The 19,031-nt window shown below is 37.8% G+C and overlaps 2 protein-coding genes across 2 annotated transcripts; one reads left to right on the forward strand and one right to left on the reverse strand.

Annotated features, from left to right (window-relative positions):
* Positions 1-1,719: 1,719 nt before the first annotated feature.
* LOC136208465 (uncharacterized) lies at positions 1,720-7,204 on the forward strand. Its single transcript, XM_065999374.1, has 7 exons — positions 1,720-2,667; positions 4,841-4,991; positions 5,127-5,180; positions 5,278-5,369; positions 5,701-5,936; positions 6,102-6,272; positions 6,497-7,204. The coding sequence occupies exons 1-7, from the start codon at positions 1,847-1,849 to the stop codon at positions 6,592-6,594; spliced, it is 1,623 nt and encodes a 540-aa protein (XP_065855446.1). The 5' UTR covers positions 1,720-1,846; the 3' UTR covers positions 6,595-7,204.
* A 246-nt stretch (positions 7,205-7,450) lies between these two features.
* On the reverse strand, positions 7,451-10,197 carry LOC136208464 (leucine-rich repeat receptor-like protein kinase PXC1). Its single transcript, XM_065999373.1, has 2 exons — positions 8,804-10,197; positions 7,451-8,317 (listed from the first exon to the last, which is right to left on the reverse strand). The coding sequence occupies exons 1-2, from the start codon at positions 10,134-10,136 to the stop codon at positions 7,638-7,640; spliced, it is 2,013 nt and encodes a 670-aa protein (XP_065855445.1). The 5' UTR covers positions 10,137-10,197; the 3' UTR covers positions 7,451-7,637.
* Between the last annotated feature and the right edge of the window lie 8,834 nt (positions 10,198-19,031).

Raw genomic sequence — 19,031 nt, forward strand, 5'->3', positions numbered from 1 at the left:
ATAACGTACGTAAAAAGTTTTAATTGAAAAAGGATTCATGTAAAGGGTATCTGACGAGTTTCAAAATGAGAAATCAAACAAACTACATTAAAAAAATACATAAAAAGATTGTTTTTAAGTAAAAAATAATCAAAGACACTTTGTTGAAACTGATATTATTCCTAGATAATTATGTAACAAGAATAAAGTGTCGCTATAAGTGACAAGTTTTGGGAGTTGCTTATTTATTTTGTTCATGAGTTTTGCTCACGAGCAACTCATTAAATAGTTTATGAACCAGTTCGTTTATTGTGTCTGCGAATGAAATAATATCAAATAAAATAATAGCATGTTTAGCAAATGAATTAATAAAATTTTACACATTTTAATCATTAAATAAAAAAAAATAGTGTAGAGAGAGAGGGCTGGAAATGAAAAGAGAAATGAGAGGAGGAGAATTAAACCCTAAATCCATTCCTTATCTTGCTAACCTAATTTATATTTTACGATAATATCAAATAAAAGAATTTTGAAATGAGCTATATATCAAATTATAATCACTAAATATAAATAATATTCGATATTATGCACGAGCTTCTATTGAACTTATTCATGATCCTCTATCAAGGTTGTTCGTGAACATTATAATCGACTTTGTTCACGAATCTATAACCAAGCCTCCTTGCGAGCTTTCAAACTGAGCTTTGTCGTGCTCAAGCTCAGCTCGACTCATTTACAGCCTAAAAAGAGACAACTTTTCACCGTCTTTTCTGTATTTTGTTATATTAAAATTTATTATCTATTTATAGGGAGATGCTAGAACAATCAATAATCTCATTTAGGGATGTAAATGGGACGGGGATTACCCGCCCGTTTACATCCCTAATCTCATTATCTATCTTTTGAGTCAGATACATTCCATTTACGGGCGGACCATTTATTCGGTCGAACCCGAATCATTCCAACCGGTCGACACATTTATTTTTTTATTTTTTTTGGTTCATAAGTGTATCCAACACCGACAGCAGTGACTATTCACTTTCGCATATGGTTTGTATCTCGATGGGTGAGGCTGCTGGCCACAGAAATTCTTTTCATTCCAAAAAACGAAGATCAAATCCTGGACCTTTGGTGAAGGGAGGAGGAGCCTTTACCACTCCACCACAACTCCGGCTTTGACACATTTAGGCCATGTTTGGTAAAGAGCGTTTTGGGATAAAAAGAGCGGTTTTGACCAACTTTAGAGGTTTGACCACTGAAACCGCTAATTGAAGTGTTTGGTGGAGAGAGGTTTGGAAGAGAGTTTTGAGATGAAAACGCTAATTTAGAAAAAGCTCTTAAAATGAGCTTTTTCAATTAGCGTTTTGTAATATTAAAATTAATGGACTTCTTTAACCCTAATAAACAGACTCCATTTTCTCCTGCGCCAAAATTAATGCCCTTATTCGTCTTTTTACATAAACCGCTATTATCAATCAGCTAATTTTTACCAAACAGGTCTACACAAACAGCTAATCAAATCAGCTAGTCAAATCAGCTAATGTAATCAGCTAACAGCTAACGGTTAATATAATCAGCTAACAGCTAATTCCCAAACGGGGCCTTAATTGAACTCAATAGAAACTCAAAACTGGCAAAGGCGTACCAACCTATACAATAAACAACAAAATATGTACTTTGGACCCACCCACGTGCCACTTCACTTTCTCCTTCTCGACTTAACGGGTCCGTCACTGTCCGTCACGGCCCATCTCACCCAACCTCACAGACCTTCCCTTCCGTTAAACCACAACCCTTCCCTTCCCACCGTCTTTCCTAACGTCGTCGTTCGACTTCCCCTAACCGCCTTAACCGTAACGTCCTTTCCATGGCTTCCTGTGACGACGATTTCTCCATCCTCAGTGACGATAACCACCATCCGACAAACCCTAATCACCTCCACCACCACCACCATCACCACATCCTTCACCAGCCTTACGCGCCTCACCGGTTCCCGATTAAATCAGATCCGATCCACGCGCCTCCTCCACAGCTACTCCCCCCTATTTCCGCCGGATCTGGTACAGGCGCTAAGAATCTCGGAGGTGGTGTTGTAGAAGCAGAAGAACAACTAGAAGAAGGAGATAACGAGACTGATTCTGCTTTCCCTGAGGTGAATCCTTTTAGCGATACTTCCAATCCTTTCAATAATGAGACAAATGTACGGGTGGAGAAGAGAAGAGAGAGCGAAGATCACAGTGATGGGGCAAACAGTAACCCGTACAGTTATAAGAGGCCTAGGTCGTCCGGTAACGCTGGGAATTCAAGTGGAGAGTATAGAAAGGATCGAGAAGAGTGGAGTGATGCGGCAATTGAGTGTTTGCTTGACGCGTACACGGATAAGTTTACGCAGCTGAATAGAGGGAATCTGAGAGGGAGGGATTGGGAGGAGGTGGCGGTGATTGTGAGTGAAAGATGTCAGAAGCAGACCAAAACTGTGGAGCAGTGCAAGAACAAGGTGGATAATTTGAAGAAGAGGTATAAGTTGGAGCGGCATAGAATGAACAACGGTGGTATCTCGGCGAGTCATTGGCCTTGGTTTAAGAAGATGGAGGAAATTGTAGGCAATTCGCTTCCCTTGAAGGTCGCTGCTGATGAGTGCAAAGCCGTTGGTGGCTCTTCTACTACTCCAGTTAGGCAATCCAAGAGGTAGACTGTTCTTTTCTGCATTATATAGTATTCATTAGTATTTGCTTTGAAGGAGGACAGTGCAAAGCCCTCAAAGATTAACTATTTTAATTTGAGTCTTTGAAATGCTTAAGATTGTTCTATTGGCTATAGGATTGTTGAATATTGCACTTCTTTTGATCATCAAATAAGGAAACAATCAGCTTGTGAGAAAGCTAGTCTTTTGTTGCAACCTGTTTGGTTCAGTTGCTTCTCTTTGGTGGTAGCTGCTAGATATTAGCTGATTTTCCTTCTAAATATAGACATTTGTTTCTCAATTCTAACCAAAGATTTTATATCTATTGTTTGGAGTAAAATTGCAAAAAGGAGTTGCAACAAGGAGAACAAACGGTCATGTAGTTATTTGTATTTCTAAGAATTCATCTGTTGTATTTTTTATCTTTTAAGATATTCCCATTGATGGTTTTGAGGCAGGCTTAGTTTTTTAAGCTAGCATGGTAATGAAGGTTATTACTTCAGAGATAGGTGATGAAATAAGGGAGCTTTAGCAGATCATTAGCGAGTAACTTATGGACTCTATAGTTAAGGATTTGGTGTCGTTGATAGGATGTAATCAATAACTAAGTTATACTCCGGTGCGCTTAGTGGTTATTCTTTGGCTTGGATTTTTGGAGCAAAATGGAACAAACCAAACAAATCCATGTTTTCAAGTACATCCTAGTTCTAGGAGCACAAATTTTTTCTGTTTCTTTCTTATTTTGTTCTAGGTTCTTGCCAATTTGGAATGTAAATGATTTAATAGAGCATTTTCTGAACTAAACTAGGGGTTTGTTGTCATTGTGCTTATATGTTAGTAATAGATGGTAGTTGATGACTGTTAGTCGGTAGTTTGTCACTAGCTAATGAATGTTAATCAATTGTTACCAGCTACTGCTGTTAATTGGTAAAATGAGTAATAAAATTTAATTTTGTGTATTATGTGTTGCTTCTAAATCATTTTACTAAAACGAGGACGTTATTTTCTAAAATTACAGTTTTGTTTAAATAGCTGTCAGAAATAATTTTCTTGCTTAATATTCTGGCAGTTGTATTTTATTTTTTGACAATATGATTCTATCATTAATAAATTTTGTTCCCAATTTTGAAAGCCCAAAACATTTATTGATTGAAAACTTAACAACGGAGGTTTTGATATGGTCAGTGTTTGGATGTCCTGAGATTTCTTCCTTCTCACTTCACGGTAGTTTTACTTTTGGTGCATTGTTGTTGTAAATTGTAATCATGCAATTTGATTTGATTCTTCACCTAGCTATTTGAATCTATGGGATGAATTGCAAATATACCTGAACCGTTATGGAATGTACGGTGAATCTATAGTAAATCAGGTAAATTAATATGACTTGATTAATTTTTTTCTTATTGGGGAGTCAGTATGGTATAAGTTTGATATGAGGATTTGGCTTTAATTTTACTGTAAGAGAGTTTCTAAATCTTCCTTTAGGTTTTGTTATTTACTTAACTCTTTTCCTTTTCCTCTACTTGTTCTTGTTCTTCTTTTTATTTTATTTTTTTATTTACTTCTGTGCTTGTGAGACGTAGAGCGCTTGATGCGCCGGTTAGGAGAACCGAAGAGTGGCAAAGGGATGTAGTGGTGAGGGGTAGGGGAAGACCTAAGCAAACTTGGAGGAGGGTGATCGAGAGTGATATGAGTTTACTGGGAATTGAGGAAAATATGGTAGTGGATAGGACGGAGTGGAGGGAGCGAATCTGTGTCGCTGACACGACTTGATTTTCACGGTTTTATATGATGGTTCATGTTAGCCGACCCCGAATCATTTCGGGACTAAGGCTTTGTTGTTGTTGTTGTTGTATTTACTTCTGTGCTTGTAGCTAATGTCATCAAGTTATAGTATATTTATTCACCTATTTCTTTTGTTCTATTAATTTAACCTACTATCATTAACTGTTATCCTATTGGTTGATTAAATTTTAGTGGAAGCTTCCTGAACATTCACAATAATAGGTGTTGAGATTTTTAGGTTTCTGAGTCGTAATGCAAGGTTTTCTGCATCTTACTGTTGTTGCCAGTCATGTCTGCATACTATTTATTTAGGCCTTCAATTTGATATCTCAATCCTGGATCAAATACATGAGTGTATTGGAATCTTAGAATTTATTTTTCCTTTTCTCGCAGATATGCAACACCAACAGCAACAGCAAGCCCTGTAAGTCAGACGAATAACATAAAAGCCAAATCCATGACTAATACCAGATGGCGGAGAGTAGTCCTTAAAATCAGTGGTGTTGCCCTTGCTGGCACTGGTCCTAACAACATTGACCCAAAGGTTACTTCTGGACTCATAATGTTTGTTGAGACTTAATAGCGAGACCCTGTTCTTCTTAGCACACGCTATAAAAGTCAGCCTGATTGTCCTACAACTCTCCTTTAATTGAAAGCTAAGTTAATGTTTTCATGTCAGGTGATGATGCTGATCGCAAGAGAAGTTGTGATTGCTTGTCGCCTAGGAGTAGAGGTAGTCATATCAGCATGTTTTGTGCTTCGCCTTAGGGGTTTATGCCTTCTTCCTAGATTTCACAACTAACCTCCAGATTCTTACATGATGTTTCCAGGTTGCGATTGTCGTTGGAGGTCGGAATTTCTTTTGTGGGGATACTTGGGTGACTGAAACAGGTTCAGATAGGCGTACTGCATATCAAATAGGGTAATACACTTATTGCTAGCTCGTACTGTCGTTAGAGTTCATGTTCCAGACAACCAGATTAAATAAGTTCTAAACAAAGCTAGCCCTCTTGTAGTTTTATAAGTGGTAGAATATTTATACATTTTTCTCCCTGATTCTGAATTCTTTTAGAAAAACGTACATTGTTATCAGGTTTTATGGTATACGTTCAATAATTTGAGCTTTTTGTTATTTCTCAGAAATGAATAAAAATTTAGCTGAATTTCATGTTTTTACTCGAGGAATATACTCATGATTCTAAAAGTTTTGTAACTTTTTCTGGTCTAAATGTTCACTTCACTTCCTCTATCAGCATGATGGCAAGCATGATGAATTCTATACTGCTTCAGACATCATTAGAGAAGGTGGGTGTTCAAGCACGTGTACAGACTGCATTTGCAATGCACGAGGTAGCTGAACCATACAGTAGGCAACGGGCCATTCGGCATCTTGAGAAAGGCAGAGTTGTGATATTTGGAGGAATTGGTGCTGGCACTGGAAATCCACTCTTTTCAACCGACACTGCTGCAGCTCTTCAAGCTTCAGAGAGTATGCGTCTATGCGAAGCTTTCTTTTGTCTACTTTTCTTGCATGTTTCTCATTTACTAGCAAGTTCTATTTTCTCTTTCGCCCTGAAGCGTGCACACACATATCCGATGATTCACTCACTAATGACCGGATAACTTCTTTACTGAAAGTTCTTTTCCCCTTCAGTTCATGCTGAGGCCGTCCTGAAAGGTACTAATGTTGACGGTGTCTATGACTGCCATTCCCGAGACAACAATGTTACTTTTGAGCATATTTCCTTTAGGGACTTGGTCTCCAGAGGTGCAACATCGATGGACATGATGGCACTAACCTGTTGTGAAGAGAATAACATTCCCGGTCAGTAAATTTTTTTTTTGTTGCGCTTTTGCTGTTATTGTCTTATATGCTTCATTTGGTTTCTGTTTCATATACACAAATTTGGTTTTGTTCACTTTGCAAGCATCTGCTTTCCCTGTTTCCCGTTCTAGCCGAAAGACTCAGTTTAGCAGCTCTATAGCAGTTTTGCTGGCGGATTGTCGTGGCTTTAAATTGTGGTATCCTGATCATCTAATTTTGTACAGTTGTGGTCTTTAACCTTCTCGAACCGGGAAATATCTCAAAAGCTTTATGTGGAGAGCAAGTTGGCACACTAATTGATCAAACTGGATCCATCAGCTAATGTTGACTAAGTCGTCGAAGTCTGACTTGGCAAAAGTACTAGGTTCCCACACCCTGTGATCTTTCTCATGACTAAAATGGCTTCTGTTTTATTTATATAATACGGGCCGAGAAGGTGTAACTGATCTTCCAACTTGCCCGATCCATCGATTATTTCAAATGAATAGATTTATTGCTGAGTTGCCTCTAACGGTGCTGAATTCCTGTATCTTCAACTTCGAACATCGGATTCTCAGCAAATGCGCTATCAACAGTGAGGGATGGCCACTCGTGGTATAGTAGTTGAACCGATTAGTATAGAGTTGGGAGTCATTTCACCCATTGTGAGATAATTATTTTAGAGCTACATGATCTGTAAAATTATTTAAATGCCCCTTGCTGCAAACTACATTATTGCTTCCAATGTAACTTTTATGAATTTGACCGAGTAGAATGAACTGTCGGAAACTCTGCCAATAATTGTCTGATTGGTCCTTTGTTCAAATTTTCAGTCCAATATTACGTGATAGGTCTATTATTTTCTCTAAGAACATGTTCTTATGTTCTTGAAACTTGTATCAGTTGGTTGTATCCTTTGCTAGCACTGTTGAAGAAGTTACTTAAACTGGAAATAGTGATTTTGGGCTGGCGATTTCGTGTCATCATGTTATGTTATCTATATGATCATATATGTTATAAATGCAAGAAAAATGATAATTGTTTCGTCAGTCGGGTTGTCACTATAAATTGCGTTATTGTGGCACACTCATTTTTGACAGCTTTGTTACAGGTTTCACTTTGAAAGCAATGAGGCAAAGGTTACTTTACACTATGGAACATTTTTCTTGGGATGAATTCAATTGCAAATTCAAATGACAGCTACAAAATGTATATAGATAGACTACAAATAATCATCACACCTTCAACAATGAGAAACTTGAGATAAATTAAGTTTTACAGATCTTACAGACTGAACGCGATAAAAAAAAACAGAGGAGAAGAGGGTGGAGATATATATAGCACTGAGATAATGCGGAATGAAGAAGACGAAGGAGGAAGGAGACTTCAATATCCAGCTAACCCGTCTTCGGTGGTCGCAAGGGAAGGCGAAAGAGAATTGCGAGATTCATCATAGTCCTCTCCGAGAGGCGACTGTTCAACCCTAATGTCTTCAATCATCTTAACAACTTCTACCATTGTTGGCCTTTTTTCAGGTTGTGAAACCACACAAGCAAGTCCTACATGAAGCATGGAAACAAGTTCTTCTTCAATGTTTTTGTACCTCAAAAGTTCTTGATCAAACACTTCTGCTGTCCATTCTTCTTTGACAACTGATCTCACCCACTTAGGCAGATCCGCTGCCTCTTCGTCTTCCTCCATTCGAGAACGTGTCGGTGAAGGGTACTGTGAGGGAGCTCTTCCTGTAAGAACTTCCAACAATAGAACTCCGAAACTGTACACGTCTGCCTTCTGTGATAGCCTCTTTATCTCTGCTTGCTCTGGTGCTCTGTATCCTCCCATTCTTGCTATGGCATGAACTGGGTTCAATAGCAAGGATAACCCGAAATCCGCAACGCAAGCATTACCGTTTTTGTCGAGAAGCACATTTGAAGATTTCACATTCCCATGTGGGATTTTTGATGAACCGTAATCCTCGTGTATCTTTGCTAATCCTCTAGCAGCTCCTAATACCAAGCTGATTCTCGTAGTCCAGTCCAGCGGAATCCTTCCAGGTCCCCTATTCCCTAATCACATAAACAAATAAAATAGCTGTTAGAGCTTTTGAGTACGTAAGATGCTATAGAAATATATGAACATATTAGTGATTATCAACACTAAGTAAGTTACAATAGAATGTAACAAATAATGATATAACATATAAATATGAATTTACATAACATGATTTGTATTTAAGGAATTTTGCTCCAACACATTGTTCCTGAGTTTAATGAGATATTTCTAAGATTGAAAATAGAATTAAATTCATCAAACCATTGATCATGAAGGGTTTCTAACTATTGGAAATTCGGTTGCAACTTAAAACTTGTATTGGCTCGTGAACAAACACGATCCATTCACAACCATTCCTAAAGGGTTTCATAATGTAATTTCAGTTGAAAATAATCATTTTTAATCTTCTAAAACTTTAAAGCTATTTCCAACAACAACTAATAAAAAATCAAAAATCAAAATTCATGTTAACCAAAAGTAAAATTCCCATAAAAACTTACCATGAAGAAGATTATGTAGGCTTCCATTAGGAAGATAATCATAAACAAGAAGCTTCTCTTCTTTAGCATAATAATAAGCTCTAAATCTAGCAATATTTGGATGCTTGAGCTTTCCAATTATCTCCATATACTGCTCAAACTCCTTCCTGGGACAAGGATTAGCATCCTTCAACCTCTTCACGGCCACCGTTGATCCATCGTCGAGCACCGCCTTATAAACAGTCCCTAAACTGCCTTTACCAAGCATCTCCGCCGAGGCACGCAGCAAATCCTCCAGCTCAAACTGTTGCCTCCGATCAAAGAACAAAAGTTTACTTGCATCTGTAACATTAGTACCATCACTATCTCCGCCTCCATTTGCATACACTTTCTTCTCACTTCCATAGCTGCTACCGCTCTTCCTTCTCTTCCCGCTCTCGCTACCGACTTTGGAGCTCGAATTTCGATCTCTCCCGCAATAAAAAGCTACGGCGAATGAGACCACCACCAAAAGCGCCACAATGTTGGCTATCACAATTGCAACAATGGCTCCAGGTCTTAGCCCTTTGTGTGTGTGAAAATTACCGGTTAGAAGAGGCGTTTGAGGAATCGAGCTTGGATTCGACGGAACTGTCTCCGCCGTTGCATTACCTGTAAATGAACATTCCGGCAGTGGACTCGAACCGCATATCGCTTCATTGCCGGAAAAGCTCCTGTCGCCGAATTTTTTCAACAGGTTCTCTGGTATCCGACCGTACAGTTCGTTGTTAGAGAAATTGAGTTGTTTTAGATACGGAAGCGAGCATGTGAGATCCGGAATTTCTCCGGAGAGTTCGTTGTTCTGCAATCGGAGAGTTAATAGCTTTGTCAAGTTCGTCAAAGCACCAGGAATCTCACCGCGGATGTTGTTGTCTGATAAATCCAAGCGGAGGAGCCTCTTAAGAGAGGAAATATCAGGCGGGATCTCACCTGAGAAGTCATTTCCGGCAAGATAAACAAGCTTAAGGTTTGTGCAGTTAACGAGAGGGAAAACAGAGCCATTGAGGCGGTTATCATGGAGGTCAAGAAGTCGGAGCTGATCGAGTAGAGAGAGGGAAGTAATAGGTCCGCGAAGTGAAAGAGAAGGCAAAGAGAGAGAAACAACACGGCCAGTGGCGGAGCATTTGACGCCGAACCAAGTAGAGGAAGAAGCACAGGCGTCGGAGCCAGTCCAGTTGGAGATGAGATTGCCGTGGGTGTCGGTTTGGCGGCGGAAGAGAGTGAGAGCGTCGGTATCATTTGCAGAAGAGGAAAAAAGAGGAAGAAAAAAGGAAGAGAGGAGGAAGAGGAAGAAGAGAGAAAAGCTTCTCTTCATTGCAATGCCAGTTTCTTTGTTCTTGGGCGGGAAGAAGAGAAGTAAGGTTATCTGCTTTTTTAAAATATACAAAGAAAAGGGTAAAAGTTGGGTGAAAATGTCTTTTTCTTCATCCAAACAATATAGAAGATTTTAGGCGTAATGCATCATTTGCCATTAAATTTGTTAAAAAAATTTAATCACCTCGTGAACTTTTAGATATCAATTTCCATAAAATATTCAGTTAGCCGCTTGAACTTGCATAAAATGTAATCAATTGATCATCCGGTTGAAAAAAAAGTAAATTAAATGCGGAAAATGTATTCTACGCATCTTAGAATGTTATTACATAATTCAAAATTAAAAAGAAAGTTTTTTTTTTGAAACAGAGGTAAACTTTATTAAACATCACAAAACACGTCTCTTACAATAGCATCACCGATCCAACTCGGTTCAGAAAAAAATGAAATCGTTAGCTAAGGAACCAGCCTGTCTTGCCATCGCATGAGTAGCTGTGTTCGCTAACCGCGGTATAAATAAGACGGAGTAACCCGGTCTAGAAATCAAAATATCCCTACAATCCTGTAATATGCAACCATAGTCAGAAAGATCTTCGCTGTTGTTTAGAATACTAGAGACCACTCCTTGCGCATCCGACTCGAATATAACTCGTTCCCAACCCTCGTTTGCTGCTAAAACCAATGCTTTCCGGATTGCCAGAATTTCAACAACACGAGGTTCCGTTACACCAATAACATTCGAGCTGCAGGCAATAATTACCTTACCCTGGCTGTCCCGAACTACACATCCCAGGCCACCCGACTGTTGCTCTTTGAAGACAGCACCATCCGTGTTGCATTTCAGATGATCAGCAGGCGGCGGGATCCACCAAATTTGGGGATGAACTGTTGTATCGATAGTTGATTGGACCTGCAGATTGTGCGATTTCCACTCCTCATAAAATCCCATACAGCGCGTCCAGCATACAGCAGGCTGCTGCACCACTCCCTTCCACATCAGTGCGTTACGTTGCTGTCAGATCGTATAAAAAACCAGCACAGTTTTAATAAGATCAGTATCAGATGCTGATTCACATTGCTCGAAGAACCAATCTGCAGCAGTGTCATGAAGACCAATCGGAGCAGTAACACGGGCCTTATCCCAGCAGTTAACTGCGAAGGGGCAATCTGCAAATAAGTGCCAGCTATGTTCGATATCGGTCAGACATAGACAACACTCTGTTTGAATAGCCATTCTTCTTGCCTGAAGCGTATGTCTTAGAGGTAAACAACCCGCGCAAAACTTCCATAAAAAGTGCTTCACATTCGGAGGTAAATTTAACTGCCAGAATCTCCTCCATCCCATAGAATCAACGACGTTTACACGCGAAGATTCGAGTGCCTTATATCCTGATTTTGGGGTGTAAATTCCATTTTTAGTATGCATCCATATCATTCTATCCTCCATCTCGCTATATGGTAATATCACCTTTAGAATTGCAGCAGCTTCCACTTCCTGAAATTAAGATTCCACTTTACCCCTATCCCAAATTTTAAAGCCATCCATGAATAAGCCCTTCATTCTAGTGTTCATCTCTAAACAATCAGCACTCATAATGCCTCTCGGCTGGCCGTCAACCTCAATCCAAGGATCTTCTAAAATTCGGATTGTCTCACCATTCCCCACCCTCCATTTTAACCCGAGTTTTAAAACCAGGATCGAGCTCTAAACACCCCTCCAAATCATATTAGGATTATTACCCAAATTTGAAGAAAGGAAAGTACTATTCTGAAAATATCTTGCTTTGAAAATCTTACTTACCAATGAGTTTGGCGCTGAAACCAGTTTCCAACCTTGTTTTCCTAAAAGGGCTAAATTGAATAAGTGTAGATCACAGAAACCCATTCCCCCTTGACCTTTGTTAAGGCACATTTTCGACCAATCAAACCAATGGATATTCCGTTTGCCGTTCGGTTTCATACCCCACCAGAATGAGTTCATCATTTTCTGCAATTCATCACATATAGATAATGGTAGCAGGAAAGTACTCATGCAGAAGGTTGGAAGGGCTTGAGCAACAGCTTTGATAAGGACTTCCTTCTGAATTCCCTAACTACTTAATCTTTTCATTAACCTGTCAAGCAGAAAACTAAAACATTCCTTTTGGACCTCCCAATAATAGAGGGGAGGCCCAGATACCTTCCAGTATCCAGAGGATTCGAAACACCAAACAGCAACTTTATGTGTTGACTGACATCATTATGCACATTAGGGCTAAAGAAAATACCAGACTTGTTAAAAGTGATAGCTTGACCAGAAGCTTCTTCATACCGGTCAAGATTGTCTGGAATCACCTCTGCTTCATCTACAGTGGCCCCAAAAAATAAAAAGCTATCATCAGCGAAGAACAGATGTGATACCGATGGTGCTCTACGATGAATTTTACAGCCCGTGATCAAATTATCGGCTTCGGCTCTAGATAAGAGTTTCGATAAAACTTCTGCACACAAGATGAATAAATAAGGAGACAATGGGTCCCCTTGCCTCAAACCTCTACCCGGGGAGATAGGACCCACCGGGTCCCCATTTACAGCAATGTGGTATTTTATCGATGTAACACAGAGTTTAATCCATTCTGTTGAAACACCTTTCCACATGATTTTGATTTGACAAAATGATTTAAGTTAATCCATGATTAAGGGGCAATTAAATTTAAGTGCTTTGATTTAATTGTACTAATATGTTTGTTCAATGTTGAGTATAAGTATAAATACAAACAGAAACAAAGAGTAAGACAGGACGAAGTCAGCATGAGAATACATCACAAGCTGAGTGGAGTGCAACTCAGCATAACAGAAGGAAAGTCGTCTTCAGAACAAACGCTGAGTGGAACGCAACTCAGAAAAGTCTTCCTTCAAACTAAAGCTTGCAGACGAAGCTGACCACGTAAGCTGAGTAAGAATATGACTCAGAAACAAAGAACAAAGGCAACGTCAATGAAGTCAAGCTGAGTGTTCATCAGGACAGCTTGATTGATCCGTTTGCTAAAAGACAAGATCTGACATCTGTCTGCACCAATAACAGAAGCCTTGGAATTACGCACAGAGTCAATTTTGAGATGCATGGGTCAACTGTCCGTTAGCTAAAAGACAAACTGGCACTAGAAGACGCACCTGCGGGAATAAGACAAGCCTGACGCCTGCTAATTTCAGACGACATGATTGGCCTGCAAATCTGAAGCTGACCTGAACAATGACGCAATAGATCTGTTTGAATCCAATGGATAATTCCAGATTCAAATCATTAGAAGCTTCAGACTTCAACTATAAAAGGACAAGTTCATTCTTGGATCCTTTGCCAATTGCTGAAACAAAAAGAGAAAAAGAGAAATATACAAAAGCACATTCAAACAAGAAAAAGATCTTACACCAAATTTCCAATTCTGTGTAAAAGCTAGATTGATTTTGTAATCATCTAAAGTGTTCTTCATCTAGAAAAGAACAAGTTTGTATCAATTGTAAAATTGAGAGAGTGGTGCTGAGTACTCGGTTTTAAGTACTCAGTGGTAGAGAAATCTAGGTGTTCGGTTATAGCACTTAGTAGGAGTTGAGTAGACGAATAGAGGAAGGTACTCTTGCATATTCAATTGACTTGTAAATGGTTTGTGCTCTACCTTTAAAGAGCTCAATATTGGATTGAAAAAGCCCAGAGGGACTCTGGGGACTGGACGTAGGCGGAGAGACCGAACCAGGATAAGTCGTGCTGAGTAATTTCTAACTCTCTCTCAATATATCTATATATGTGTTGCTTGATTAAATTGCTCAGGATATAAACTGTAAAAGCTGATACTGAGTAATTGTGGTGCTGAGTTGGAAGCTGATCTCAAGTGTCAATTCCCAACTCATAAGTAAAATAGTTCTAGTCAGCATTTGACTAAAGCTGTCTTACGTCTCTCGGCCGTGCTGACCAAAACAAAGTTAAATAACTTAAGGAATTTTATTAAGTCAGCATAATTAAGCGAAAAAGTTACATTAGTTCCTAACCTCCCCTTGGAACTAATCACACGGGACCAACACATTCAACCTATGTGGGTTGAAAGCCCATTCTAATTAAAACAGCTTCGAGGAATCTCCAATCAACTCTATCATAGGCTTTGCTAATGTCAATTTTAGGAGCCATATTACCTTTCTGCCCTCTCTGATTTCTCTTCATGTGGTGTAAAGATTCAAAAGCCACCTGTACACAATCAGTAATAGATCGCCCAGGGACAAAAGCCGCCTGACTCTCGCTGATTATATAAGGGAGGATCTTCTTTAGTCTGTTTGCCAGTACTTTTGCTAACACCTTGTAAATAACGTTGCATAATGAAATCGGTCTGAAATCCTCGATTTTCAATGGATTATCGCCTTTTGGAATTAAAACTACAGTTGTAGTGTTTAAACCATCCGAAAATTCACATTTGTCGAGCCAGCTCTTACACGCTTTGACCATATACTCGCCAATTGTAGACCAGAAGTGTTGATAGAACCCCGGGTTGAGGCCATCGGGACCCTGGGAATTTATCAGGAAACATCTGAAACAGCGCCTCCTTGAACTCTGCTTCAAGGAATGGTCTAGCCAAATTCCGATTCATCTCCTCCGTCACTACAACATTCAGCACATTTAAATCCACTGAATCTGTAATGTTTGAAGGAGAATAAATGTTCTGAAAGTGTAATTGGATGTGATCGCATAATTCCTGCTGTACTGTTATGATGCTACCATTTTCATCAATTGATTGGCTGATGCGATTCTTCTTTTGACGGGCCTATGCGCAAGAATGGAAGTATCGAGTGTTTCGATCGCCATCCTTTAACTAGTAAATTTTTGCCCTTTGATGCCAGTAAGTCTCTTCCTGTGCTAATAATTCATTCAATTTACTTCTGACCTCAAGGAACTTGTTTACCGAGTTTGTATCCACCCTATCACACAGAACCTCCATCTGGCGCTTCATCATTGCCAATTTTGTAGAGAATTTCCGCCTATAAGTTATGCCCCATTGTTCCATTGAAGCAGCCCAGGCTGCCAGCTTCTCTGTAAGTGTTAGATTACGCTGATTGGGCCAATTATTTTTTACGAATTCGTCAAAACCATGCTCCTTGATCCATGCCATCTCAAAACGGAACCTGCGTTTCCTACTAGTTCCCAGTTCAGCTTTTAATTTGAGAAGAATTGGATTATGATCCGAATAACCAGCAATACAATTTCTCAAAGAAGCATTCTGATACCTTTCCGCCCAACGTTCATCCACAAAGCATCTGTCTAACCTCTCACGAACCCAATTTGGTGAACCGCGGCTCCTTTCCCAAGTGAATTGACTTCCAATCAGATTAATCTCTTGTAGCCCAAGTTCGTCAATGGCTCAGGTTAAAAGCCTCACATAAAGCAATAGGATAGGACGCCCCTCCCTCCTTCTCAATGGGATCACGAAGGCAATTGAAGTCACCAATCATAACGGTAGGCAGAGTGGATAAAGGTTATTATTTGTTCAATTATAAAATTTGTCTTCGTTAATACTAAAATCGTATACCCCGATCTTGATCATTTTACATTTTTTAAGATTCGTGCAATATATATTCCGCATTTAACTTACTTTTTCGCAATCGGGTGATCAATTGATTATATTTTGTGCAAATTCATGTGCTAATTGAACATTTTATACAAATTGAAGGAGTTATCGGGATACTTTAAAAGTTTAGGGGATCAATCAAACTTCTTGGATAAGTTTAGGAGCCAAATGATGTATTAAGTTTTTTTTTCATCCAAACAATATAGAAGATTTTAAGTACATGATATTTTGCCTCTAAATTGCTCTTTGAGTTTGTTTCATAAAAATTATTTTGGTTTTCTTAATAAAGTTTCTAAATTTGTTTTTTATTTTAATAAAATCTTAGACCAAATTATTTAGGGTTAGGCTATGCTTTCTTTGTTTTTAACAAAGTAAGTATTACTTTGTTTTTTCCATTATTGGATGGTGATGAACTTTGACAAAGTAAGCTCATCCAATGGTAGAAAAAACAAAGTAAAAGAATATATTTTTTACTTTTTTACTGACACAAAGTTGTTATTTTATATATAAAAATATTTTTATAACGTGACTATTATGTTACATGACTATTTCACTAATTTTTTCTATCTATTTTTTTCAACGTGACTATTATGTTACACGAGTGTTATCATGTTTCTATTATGGAAAAAAAACACAAGAGTTTTGTCTACCATCACATAGATCTGACTCATTCAAAATTATGAAGTCATTCTTGAAGAAAAGACTTTGAAGTCAATTCTGGGAGGAGTTTGTTTTCCGATGTTGTACAAAAAACAGTTTCAAGCACTATCATGATTTATGCTATTGAATATGCAGATTCAATCTCCTGTGATATACTTCTAGATTAGAATTTTTTAATTACTTATATCAAGTTATACTATTTTTTCTATAAATGAAACAATTATTTTTTTTTCCTAAAAAAACAAAGCATTATAAACTAGACGGATCCATAATAAAAACTCATTGATTGTTATTATTAGGATAAATCATTAAATAGTCCTTATGTTTGTAATTAATACACAGTTTTTTCTTAGTCAATTATTTAGTCTCACATTTTTTATTGTATTAAGCATCAGCAAGAAGAACATTATAAAGAAAAAGGGAGGGAAAAAAATGAAGGGGACAGAAAACCATTCACCCCTATTAAAGACATTAGAGCCAGTTCTAACCAAAACATGAGTTGGATCGTTTGCTGGTCTCTAAACAAATACGAATAGAACTATTAACAAGTTCGTTAAGCAAAAGGCGATAAAAGCCTCTAAGGACTGGTTAACAATGTGAAATTTTGATTTTATATGAACATCGTTCCAACTTTTATCCTTGATCCAACTCAGTGCTTCCCTGATAGATAAGACTTCTGCCAGAGCAGCATCAATTGTTCCTTCAATTAAACCATTGGTAGCAACTATAAATTCACCCAAAGAGCCCCTGAGGATACACCTGAACTCAGTTGTACTGCTCCCTTCAAATCGCAGCATCAACTTTAAGTTTTAAGCAATCGGGAGCCGGCGGAGACCAATGAAGATCTGACGACTCAGCAGGAGGAAGATGCGGGTTACAAGCAATTTGAGCAGCTTTCTAATTAGCAAAAAAAAAAAAAAAAAAAACTGAACAACATTATGGAGTAAGATAGAAGCTATAAAAAAATGTGGTTCAATATAATGTCATTTCTATTAACCCAAACAATCCAACAAATCATAATAGCACACTCAATCATAAAACAGGGTTGGAGGAGATAAAGACTAAAAAATCAATAAAATTAGAGAATTGGAAATTAATGTCACTGATGGGAGAGCGATGCCAAATCCCCCGAGCTGTACCGCAACAAACAAAAAACATGAAATGCATCCTCAATACTATTCGATAAATTGCAAAACATCTGAGACCGAAATCGATGATACTTCAAATTAGCCATTGAGGGGAGGCAGGCAGCTAGAGACCTCCACAACAGATTCTTAACCTTTAGAGGAACACGAAGATTCCAAATTGAGTTCCAAACCGATTGCAATGGACGATTGTTAATATCAATTTTAGACATAAGGCTCTTATAACCACTCTTAACGGTGTAAACACCATTTCTATCCTCAGACTAGTACCAAGAGTCATCCAATAATCTTTGATTGAGAGGAATTTTCCAGATAAGCATCTGATCTCTCGGCGTAAAAATTCCAGCAATTAGATCCATAAACAAAAAACACCGACCAACTTCGAATAAATCTGCAACATTTTCGATCTCCAAAACATCCAACCTAGTACTTTCCACAAGCACAGATTGTGATCATCAGAAAGCCACGGTTCACTCTAGGTGTTGATATTTTTTTTCATCCCCCAATATACGACGAGAACCCGTGACTAACAAAGGTTGGATAGTAAGTAAACTTCGCCAAATATAATTAGGATTATCACCAATTTAGTCTCTCATTTTATTTTTGCATAAAAAGTATAAAAATGCCTTTAATTATATAAGTAAAAAACTTGTATTTCACCAATTAAGATTGACTCGAATGCAAAAGGTTTCTAATGCCTTAAATTAGGTCTCAGATTTTCATTCTTAGTATATGCTCAAAATCTTAATTGAGAAAGAAGTCTGAAACGTCCCTTAAATTTTTTGAAGTGAGTAATCACGTTAATTAAAAAAAAAGGGTTAAGGTGTAAAAATATTCCTAACATTTTGGGTCAGGAGTAATTTTACCCCTAACGTCTAAAATGGTATAATTTTACCCATAATGTTTGTAGCCAAGAGCAATTTTACCCCTAACGTTGATAAATTGGATCAATTTCAGACACTATTATAAAATATAGTCATTTTTTTCTTTATTTTGCACCAATTGCATATCAATTTGTTCTAAAAAAAGGATATAATGTTTTTTGTAATTTAATAATAAAATTGGAGATTAATATTTATAAATTCGGTGAATTTTTTGAATTTTTTTGTCTAATTCGTACAATAGACAACATATTTTTAATATTTTTTCTTATTTTTTTCACATCCCAATATATGATTGTGATTTGTTACTGATAAAATAACGCATGTGTGAAGTGTAGATGACAAGATTCATGACCGAGAAGACAGTTTGATGAATTATTTCTCAAATTGACCCAATTTATTAACTTTAGGGGTAAAAATTGCTCTTGACTTCCAACATTAGGGATACAATTGCACCATTTTAGACATTAGGGGTAAAATTGCTCCTGACCCAAAACGTTAGGGGTATTTTTGCACCTTAACCCTAAAAAAAATTGTCTTTTATTTTATTTTATTTAAAATTTAATAATAAATATGTAAAAACAATCCAAAAAAATAAATTATGGCATTACACTCATTTAGG

Source organism: Euphorbia lathyris, chromosome 10, assembly GCF_963576675.1.
Source record: "Euphorbia lathyris chromosome 10, ddEupLath1.1, whole genome shotgun sequence".
Classification (NCBI taxonomy): Eukaryota; Viridiplantae; Streptophyta; class Magnoliopsida; order Malpighiales; family Euphorbiaceae; genus Euphorbia; species Euphorbia lathyris.